General features: G+C 40.9%; 1 protein-coding gene across 2 annotated transcripts; it reads left to right on the top strand.

Annotated features, from left to right (window-relative positions):
- The first annotated feature begins 1,615 nt into the window (after window positions 1-1,615).
- LOC307035679 (ubiquitin-conjugating enzyme E2 variant 1-like) lies at window positions 1,616-7,315 on the top strand. 2 transcript variants are annotated; one of them, XM_079675306.1, is made up of 4 exons: window positions 1,616-1,720; window positions 4,462-4,613; window positions 6,062-6,187; window positions 6,615-7,315. In XM_079675306.1, the coding sequence occupies exons 1-4, from the start codon at window positions 1,699-1,701 to the stop codon at window positions 6,759-6,761; spliced, it is 447 nt and encodes a 148-aa protein (XP_079531432.1). In that variant the 5' UTR covers window positions 1,616-1,698; the 3' UTR covers window positions 6,762-7,315. The 2 variants fall into 2 exon arrangements, with proteins under 2 accessions (XP_079531432.1, XP_079531431.1); XM_079675305.1 differs by having other exon boundaries at window positions 1,637-1,726.
- Window positions 7,316-10,676: the final 3,361 nt, after the last annotated feature.

Below are 10,676 nucleotides of genomic sequence, written 5' to 3'. Positions count from 1 at the left end.
ATTTGGAGAAATACAGTTTTAACTCTTTAAACGACAGTCTGACGGACGGCTTGTTTTATAAATAGGAGTTTCAGCGCAAAATAGCTTTTTGTGATAAGAGATAAGTAATAATGTACGTAATGTTGTTTTTGTAATACGATAAGGTCAGAAATACTGTAAATGCCATAATCATTGATCTAAAGATTTACAACTCTGCAATAAAAACATGTATTTGAATATTTAAGAAAGGAATTATGAAAGTATAATCATAAATTTCTATAAAATAAAGTGAATTTTTTAAGTTAAGATAGAAATTCATGCAAAAATCACAAGAAATCTTCAACACTTTTTCTTTTCAAGCGTCCCATCTTGTGGAGAAAGATAAAAGTGAAGTTGTTATTTAATCGATAAATGTTGTCAAAGTCACTTGTTTTCAATCAGATTGTTGTCCGAATGATTCTTTTATAGGCGCCATGTCAGTGGATCCGAAGGCGTTGTGATTTGTTGGTGACGTTGATGGTCATTGGTTTGTTGGACACGATGTGTTAAAATCACGTTGTGTATCGATCCCTGGACGTCTTATTGAAATGCCTTATCCCTGATTTGGTTTCTCTAAATGTTCCCGGCGATTTTTGGGAAAAGTGATGGAGCCTCCTGTCCGGATGTTTCGGGCGGTGACGGATGCGTGTGGTGCAGTGGGTTCAAACCCCACTGCAGTCAGCATGTCGTTGTGTCCCTGAGACACTTCACCCCAAATTGCTCCTGTGGGGGTTGTCCTCATTATTGAGTATGTAAGTCCAACAAGTGACATGTGATGTAATGTAATGACAGAGTTTGAGATATCAGAAAAATGCCTTGATGCCTTTCTGTTGTCTTCCAGTTGGGAGACTTACAATGTACATAATATTAAAACTGAAACCAAATAAAGGGTTGATAATTACTGCTACCGGTTGTCTCTGATTCACTTCTTCCTCTGCTTTAGATTAAATACGTTGTTATGGAAGCCCATAGAGGACTTTATTAGAATGATCATGTAATGTACGTTATACTACACTTTTTACAATTTTCACTTGCTAGTAGAAGCAATATAAATCCCTCCACACAAAAATGCAAATATTTAAATCAATATCAACTGTACTGTCTTGGGTTTCGCTCTCATTCTGTTTCTGATATTACACCTGCATTTACCTATACGGTGATCAATAAAGGTCTATCTCATCTTAGAACATTGATTTTGATGTACTTTTGTATTTTTGATGCAGAGAATGGCATGTATTTGGCAAAATCTGATGGAAATCAATAAACTACAATGTTGAAGCCAGGTTTTTAGAAGTAAAGCTTGATATGAAATAAAGCGTAATGTATGCTCTAATGGACATGGTTAACAAATAAGGTTTTAATGGGTTTTTATGTGGACTTTATTGTGAACTTTGGCTAAACAGTTAATTATACGTATATTAAATATAATTCCTGTACTAAATTATATGGTAAATGCCCAAATAAAGATAACACATACTTGAACTTGGCTTGTACTCCTTTCTCCACTGACTTAAAGTTGTTTTGTGTACATTGTTTACGTTATATTGCTTGTACATCATTTTCTACGTTCTAGTTAAACACATAAACAAAGGAGGCGATGCTCAGCGTTTCTGTCCCGCGCACGCACCGTTTGGTGACGATGGCAAAATCACGTGCGCGCTCCCGCAGTGTAGCGACAAGATGGCGGTCTCCGCCGGATTAGGTAAATGTACGAGACAAATATATTATATTTAAAATGGAATAACTGTCCGAATGAGCTGTCTGTGTGTGTCCGTGGAGCTTGTTAATAATGTGTAATATCTGCTGTGGTGTATAAATACTGAAGCTAACTCAAAGCGAGTCTTCTAGTGGAATGAATAGGAAGAGATGCTTCAGGCTAAGCTAACTAAGAGCTAACCCTTCTGTTAGAATGAAGGAAATGATGCTACATGCTAAGCTAACTTAAAGCTAACTTCCGATGGAATGAATAGGGAAAATATGCTACATGCTAAACTTACTCAAAGCTAGTTTGCTGATGGATTGAATAGGAAGCGATGCTACATGCTAAGCTAACTGAAGTTAAACTGATGATTTGATGAATTTACAGTTACCTACAATGGGATTTGATGTCATTTAATATCCACCCATGATCAGTTATCTACGTTTTTTATAATATTTAACCTGTAAAGATGTATTTAATCACGTTACTCAGCGTAATAATGTCTGACGCTGACGGCAGCTAACGGTCCTGGGTATCATGTTTTTAAATGACAATAACTATCTCTGAAAACAGTCTAAATAGTGAAGATATTTAATCGGAATCAGTAGGTTTTCGTGCACCGGCCTCCAGTGAGCCTGCATGCTTTTAACCTGACTCTGATAACAATGACGCTACGCTTTTTGTTGTGCTCACCAAGAAAACCTAATCCATGTTGAGTTATAATGAAAAGCTGTCTTTAGCTAACCTGCTTCTACTCACACGCACACGCACACGCACACACACACACACACCTGGCTGCAGGACTGTTTGCTCAGTTAAAGCAGCTGCACCATCACTGCAGAGGCCAGATGATGATGCAGCAGAGCCTCACGCTAAACCTGAGAACAACAGACCGTCTACCTGCAGGAATACAAGCCTAATACACCTCTAATTAAGAGTAGAAGTAGAAGCTTTAGTGGAGTTCACAAAGCTCCACTGCAATGGGATTAACACTAGCACCATTTACATATCTTTATATGAGTTTTACATTCTGAGCTTGCTACTGATATGGATTGAAGCCTGTACAGCTGCAGAGGCCTTTTTAAATCAGATATACGGATCCTTGCAGTTTTATTTTTTAAAGACAAGATGATAAAATAGTTCCCCTTCCCTGGGACAATATATGTTTTACATTTAATGAAATGCAGTGGATTTAATAGCCATAAGTCATGTGCACACTTTGTCCCTGAAAGAGTGCACAATGCAACAGTCCAACAGAGACCTATACTCACAATGAGATGCCTTATTTAAAGTACAGATACATATATTTGTATGGACTTATCAATCTCCGTACTGTGGACCCTTGCAAACCTAAAGCTTGTACGTTTAGTGTTTTTAAACCGTAATGAGATGTTTCTTCTTAGTCTTTTATTCTTGCAGGTAAACAGAAAGATGGTCTTAGTCTGTAGTTTTCCTCTCCTCTGAGTTAGCATCTCTGCTCTTTGTATCTACCTTCTCTGAATTCAACCTCCATGCAGACTGATGAGACCTTTGAGTTAGGTTTTCCTTTAGAGTGCACTCAAATCTAGACAACGTGTTTGGGAAACGATGTTATTCTTACTGTCTGAAACCCTAATCCTAAAACTGATCAGGTTTTTAATTAAACTCCAGCGTTGTAATAATGCTGACGTCAGCGGGGCGTCGTCACGTTGTGTTTCTGATGAGTCATCCTCCTCATAACTTTAATCATCTTTAAGCAAGTCATCGCTCCGAAAACAGAAGCTATGGTTTGATGTCAGGGCGGCAACCAACAACTACTTTCATTCATCTGCAGATTCTTTTCTCTATTGTTTTTTCAAATGTAAAAATAGTGATTAATGTCAATCCCAAAGCGATGTCTTTAAATGACTTGTTTTGTCAGAATGAAACCCAAAGATATTTACTTTAATATCATTTAAAAACAACGTAAATTGCGTACAAATATACTTTTGACTTCATTAATTATCAGAGTAGTTTTAAATAATTCTTCTGTCGACTTAATGCTAGTTATAGCTCAATCTTGTGTTGACTGAACGCTCTTGAGTTCGTTTGAATTCCTCTCTTAGTGTCTGCAAGGCTTTCCACTTTTCGTAACAATACTGAACATATTTTATTATTATGAGTGATTTGCATATTGTACTCTACGTAGTTTTTTTTGTCTCTAAATTTCATGAAGATATTTCTCTTTAATTGTTACATTTGTGTGTGTACGTGTGTGTACGTGTGTGTGTGTGTGTGTGTGTGTGTGTGTACGTGTGTGTGTGTGTGTGTGTGTGTGTGTGTACGTGTGTGTGTGTACGTGTGTGTGTACGTGTGTGTGTGTGTGTACGTGTGTGTGTGTACGTGTGTGTGTGTACGTGTGTGTGTGTACGTGTGTGTGTGTGTGTACGTGTGTGTGTGTGTGTACGTGTGTGTACGTGTGTGTACGTGTGTGTGTGTACGTGTGTGTGTGTACGTGTGTATGTGTACTTGTGTGTGTACGTGTGTGTACGTGTGTGTGTGTACGTGTGTGTACGTGTGTGTACGTGTGTGTGTACGTGTGTGTACGTGTGTGTACGTGTGTGTGTACGTGTGTGTGTGTGTGTGTACGTGTGTGTGTACGTGTGTGTACGTGTGTGTACGTGTGTGTGTGTACGTGTGTGTGTACGTGTGTGTACGTGTGTACGTGTGTGTACGTGTGTGTGTGTGAGCGTCGGTCTAACCTTGTTGTTGTTTTGGTCCACCAGCAGGCGTCAAAGTCCCTCGTAACTTCCGGCTCCTGGAGGAGTTGGAGGAAGGTCAGAAGGGCGTTGGAGACGGGACGGTGAGCTGGGGTCTGGAGGACGACGAGGACATGACCCTGACCCGCTGGAGGGGCGTCATCCTCGGACCCCCCAGGGTGAGACCTGCTAGAGACCCCCTGTAGAGACAATTAAGAGGTTAACGATGTAGCGTGGGGAATGACTGCAAACTAGAAAGGGCCTTTAAGGCAGAAGTGAAACAGCAGATGAAGTCAAGACAATAGACTGCATATTACAACATGAAGTGTGAATTGCAGAGTTTTATATTTACAGGCAGTGTTATTGCACATAAACAAAGATATAACTTACATATTGTATCACACAATGACAGGAAGCGACATGAAGTACATCTTAAATAACCGTCAGAGGAAACTTTAACAGATTGTTTTTCAGCATCAACGTAACAAAGCACTAAGGGAGAAGTCATGTAAAGACAATAAACTCAAAGGCTGCCACTCGGTTGCACCTCAGGACAAAAGGAGAACATCGACTATGACTAAACATAACTCTGATTTCATCACAAATCAAAATCATTCTTCATCAATTTATCAAAAAACTAGGTACGAATATCTTTGAGGATCAGGTGAAATACAGACGGTAAGATTCTACAAAAAGAAATATGGATATCCCGATCACCTTTTTTTGCTCCCGATCCGATTCCCATCATTTGATTTTGACAATTTGCCGATACCGATTTTTCCCGATCCGATCTTTATGCAATGCATTAAGAGAAAAAAAGCATTCAAGTTGTCCCTTAAGGTTATTTTTTGTATTTAAATGTGATATTCTATCCAACATGGATATAGCTTCTTTCTTTCACAGCAGCATTGGATCAGTTCAGTTGTGCAGCATTGGATCAAAATAAAGCTTATCAGTACTCGTTAGCTTACTGCTACAATTAGACACTGCGCCCACTCTGCTGCCAGGTTTGAGAGAAATAAGCAGGTCTATGAAAACAAGCCCCAAAGAAGCAACACATACATGATGTTCTGTCATTTGAAACCAAAACTAAGGCCTCAGGATGACTTTAAGACTTGAAAATGGTCATTTTTGTTTTGTAACATTGAATACAAAATAAAATAAAAAAGTATTAAAAAAAAAAAAATCCCGATCCCCGATTTTTTTCTCCCGATTCCGATCTTTTGAAAATCACGTGATCGGATCGGGACATCTCTAAAAAGAAACGCAGCGTTAGTTATATGGAAATATTTCAGCATGACGTTGTTGACCAAACGTTGACATCACAACATAGCCCCGTGTATCAGAAGAATAACGTGTGTTCCAATATCTCCTGGCTCTGATGTGAAATATAGGAATGTTACGTGTGTTTGCAAGATTTTAGTCGAACATAATTAGGCTTTTTTTAGTGAAATTGCAGCTCAGCATGTATCAGGTGTTCAGGAGTAGAAGACGCCTCAGATCTGTATCAGAAACTCTACACATTACTGTACCTCAGACTACAATATGAAAGCACTATGGCCTGTCTCAGTGTTTAGAGAGTGGACGGCGTTGTTTGACGCTCACTCTCCTCTCTCTCCGTCCACAGACGAGCTTTGAAAACAGGATGTACAATCTGAAGGTTGAATGTGGGCCAGAATACCCAGAATCCCCTCCGTTTGTCAGATTTGTGACCAAGATCAACTTGAATGGCGTGCACACCTCCAACGGCGTGGTACGTATCTGACACAGAGAGAGCATGGCCCTGCTCTGCGCTGATCGATGCTGGTTTGTATGCTGACACATCCAACCGGAGGTTCATGTTAGAGAGGCAGGGATTCAACTCATGCTCTGCAGACGGCTTCCTGTGTCACCGGCGCCTTCAGGCCACTGAGACCAATTTAACATCTGTGATATATATAAACGTGTGTGTGTGTGTGTGTGTGTGTGTGTGTGTGTGTGTGTGTGTGTGTGTGTGTGTGTGTGTGTGTGTGTGTGTGTGTGTGTGTGTGTGTGTGTGTGTGTGTGTGTGTGTGTGTGTGTGTGTGTGTGTGTGTGTGTGTGTGTGTGTGTGTGTGTGTGTGTGTGTGTGTGTGTGTGTGTGTGTGTGTGTGTGTGTGTGTGTGTGTGTGTGTGTGTGTGTGTGTGTGTGTGTGTTGCAGGTGGACATGCATGCGGTCACCTCTCTCTCTAAGTGGCAGAACTCCTACAGCATCCGGATGGTTCTGCTGGAGCTGCGTCGCCTCATGACCTGCAAGGAGAACATGAAGCTGCCTCAGCCTCCAGAGGGCCAGACCTACAGCAACTGATCCCCATCTGCCCCCCCCCCCTTTACCATGTCACCCACACACACACACACCCACACATATTGATCGGTAAACACATAGAGCGGTGTTTCTCAACTTTTTCCTCACCAAGAACGACTTGACCAATTAAAAAAAAAAAAAAAAAAAAAAAAAGAACACACACGGACCACCTTACGTTGTTTATTAGTCCATTCATTGAACACGTTAGAAACAAAACAAACAATATTAATAATTATAACACAAAGAGAAGCAAAATATTAAAACGTTCAAAGTATAAAAAAATACATTCTCAAAAAGTTTGCGTCGTTCAAATGTTCCCAATATGCTTACGGACCACGAGAGAACTGAGAAACACTGGAGCAAACGACCAACTGATACACACACACACAGTTATTGACCCCCCCCATCACTGGAGCTCTGGGTGGACCCCCCCCTCGTTGTCCACCTCAGATTTGATCATTGAAAACTGTACATGTTACTAATCTTTTTTTATTATTATTTGTTAAAAAATGCAGATTGTACAATAACATAAATAATCTTATTGAGTGTAACCTCTACGAGTGTGTGTGTGTGTGTGTTTTTATTGTAACGCTGGAAAATAAGAAGTGTAAACTCAGCACACATGGATCATTCAACAGATGTCAATACAGACAGACCGTCGAGGCGGGAATATTCAGAATCAATTTAGGATTCTTTACGTGAAAAATCGGAATTTAAAGTGTTAAAATTAATGAGAGAAATGGGAGTAACTTTGTGTAAAAGTGACGTATTTGCCATTTATTCTAAGAAAATCTTCATTTCTTTTTGGATGAGTTGGCTCAGATCAGATTGTTGACAGATGTTGGAATAAAAAAAAAAACGCCCAACATTTAAAAAAAAAAGTACACGGGTAAAATACCTGCTCAGACCCTTACACATGTAAATACATGTAAAGTCCGTAATCCAAAATGCTCCTTTAGTACCTGAGCAGGCACAGGCCGTTTCTCAATCTCGAGGATGCTTGCTTGGTAACACATGTCTTCCGAGTCACTTCCTTCAGAAGCGAGACAAGAATCCTTCCGGAAATTAGGAGTGGAACAGGCGAGCAAGTGTGCAGGTGTGCGTCATATGAGAGGCCCCGCCTTACATTTTCCGCTACAGATTTGGGGAAATTGATCCGTGCGCAAAGCATTGTGGGGATTTTAAGGACGCAAAGTCTACCCATGTGCAGGGTTATGGCTAGAAAGGATCCGTCTAGTGTAAAACTCTCGCGAGAGTTTGCAAGTCACGTGGCTAAATGTTTACGTTTGGCAGGCAGCCTTTCAGTTACGATCGTTAACATCAGTGGGCCACAGCAAATGATGGTGAGAAGCTAAACTATCTATTAATGATGTCAATGACAGGGAGTGTGATTGTTGAAATAGGGTGTTAGCGGTCTTTCTGGTGTTCAAAGAAGAATGACAACACTCTAGATCACCAACACTATGGTTTATTTTTTATTCACAGGCAAGTCAACGTTGTCACAGTAAAAGTCCCAAGATAGTTCCTGGTGCAATAAAATGTTCCCTTTCAGTGTTTTACTATTATCCTGCTGCATTAATGTGTATGTTGCATCATGTCACTGCTGTAGATGTTTTTTCCGAGCCGCTCCAACGAGAGTTACAACGAGAACGTGACGTCATATTTACACTAGACGGATCCTTTCTAGCCATAACCCATGTGCAGCCTCGACATTTCCCCCAAACCAAGGACACGGCCTCGGTGGAATTCCAAGTATGCTGGAGATTGGAACAGTCCTTCGGCGGCACTCGATGACGTAGCATCCTTGAAATATTGGCTTGGAAGCCAGTTTCCTCGAGATTGAGAAACGGCCACTGTGTGTATAACAGTCTGCACATATACATAGATATACTTTATTGATCCTACATTTCTTTGTCCCAGCGGGGACACGCATTGCAGGAGTTACAAATATACAAATACATACTGAAGAATTGACACTATAGGAGCAAGTAAATGCACAAAGGTAAAGACATTGGATTGAATATATTATAATTGTGCAAAATGCTTCTGGGTTTTGGAAGAGCATATATTTATATTAATATATATATTTGGCCTCATTGTTGTTTTGCCTGCGCTGAGTGACACTGATGATGAAGTGTGTTTTTACAGCGCTAAACGTCACACTGACTTTAAAGGTCTCCTATTATCCTGTTTCTCATCAATACATCACAGGTCTCAGATATATCCAGAGCCTGTCTCTGATTGGCTGAAACATCAAACAGATCGTTGCAGCATTACCCATAATCCCCTCTGTTTCAGCCCTGTTTCCAAAGTGCTGATTCTCTGGCCGTTTTCTCAATCTCGAGGAAACTGGCTTCCAAGCCAATATTTCAAGGATGCTACGTCATCGAGTGCCGCCGAAGGACTGTTCCAATCTCCAGCATACTTGGAATTCCACAGAGGCCGCGTCCTTGGTTTGGATGTTTGATGTAGAAGAGACATGAAGAAGAGGGGACACATGTTGATGTAGAAGAGACATGAGGAAGAGAGGACACATGTTGATGAAGAAGAGACATGGAGAAGAGGGGACACATGTTGATGTAGAAGAGACATGAAGAAGAGAGGACACATGTTGATGTAGAAGAGACATGAAGAAGAGGGGACACATGTTGATGTAGAAGAGACATGAGGAAGAGGGGACACATGTTGATGTAGAAGAGACATGGAGAAGAGGGGACACATGTTGATGTAGAAGAGACATGGAGAAGAGGAGACACGTTGATGTAGAAGAGACATGGAGAAGAGGGGACACATGTTGATGTAGAAAAGACATGAGGAAGAGGGGACACATGTTGATGTAGAAGAGACATGGAGAAGAGGGGACACATGTTGATGTAGAAGAGACATGAAGAAGAGGGGACACATGTTGATGTAGAAGAGACATGAAGAAGAGGGGACACATGTTGATGTAGAAGAGACATGAAGAAGAGGGGACACATGTTGATGTAGAAGAGACATGGAGAAGAGGGGACACATGTTGATGTAGAAGAGTGTCCCCTACACAGAGGGGACACATGAGAGGTTTCTCAATACTCAAATTTCCCCTCCTTGACTCCTCTCCTCGACTCCTCTCCTCGAGACTTGGTGCCGCCCACAGGAGATGCGAGCGGAGGAGTCGAGGAGGGGAACCAAGGAGAGAGGAGGGGAAGCAGCAGGCGGTAAGAGAAATGAGAGCTCCTCTCCTCTGAGTGGTCATTTTAAAGAGACGTCCATTAATGATGACAGGAGGCACAGCAGCCCTCTGTCTGATGGACAGATGTGTTCATGACCACTTAGATATTTACTTTGATTCATTCACAGTGCAGTTTAATGAGACAATAACAGGCTACAGAAACCTCTATGGTGATGTCCTCCTCCTCTTCCTCCTCTTCCTCCTGGGACTCAGCTGTGCTTCAGTCACATGAATGCATGTAATCAGATAACTCCCCACTAGATGGCGGTAGCTCACTTTTCTGTATCACATGTTTCCTGTACTAGTGAAATGACCCAGGAGCGACTTCACAGCTGTTTAACGCTGACATGTTTACACCTGCTCACTTCAATATAAACAAGCAGCTAATAGTCAGACAGGAAAACCTCCAGATCTGCAGGATGTCATGCTGTATGTATTAATATATATATATATATATATATTATACATGTCTCAGGTTAACAAAGTGTAGAAGCAGGAGTCTTGTCTCCCTGAGCTGGAACATAGATTTAATGTAAACCTGAGGAGTGTGTTATTATCTGCATGTTGTGCTTCCACGGACAATTCATACAAAACCAAATATGTGCAATAAATACAAAATATGTGCAAAACACGTCTCGGGCCGTAACTCCCAGGGAACCTTCAGTGTCGGACATCCAAATGATTAATACAATTTTTCATAAATAAAT

The sequence above is a fragment of the Notothenia rossii genome (genome assembly GCF_949606895.1).
Source record: "Notothenia rossii genome assembly, chromosome: 4".
Lineage (NCBI taxonomy): Eukaryota > Metazoa > Chordata > Actinopteri > Perciformes > Nototheniidae > Notothenia > Notothenia rossii.
The sequence above is the reverse complement of the archived record's forward strand: the minus strand, read 5'-3'. Positions and strand labels throughout refer to the sequence as shown.

Excerpts from the sequence above, each read along its gene's own strand:
- LOC307035679 (XM_079675305.1), top strand. The coding sequence starts at position 1,699 with ATGGCGGTCTCCGCCGGATTAGGTAAAT. Across the intron at positions 4,614-6,061 it reads TCATCCTCGGACCCCCCAGG|ACGAGCTTTGAAAACAGGAT; the intron begins GTGAGACCTGCT and ends CTCCGTCCACAG. Across the intron at positions 6,188-6,614 it reads TGCACACCTCCAACGGCGTG|GTGGACATGCATGCGGTCAC; the intron begins GTACGTATCTGA and ends TGTGTGTTGCAG.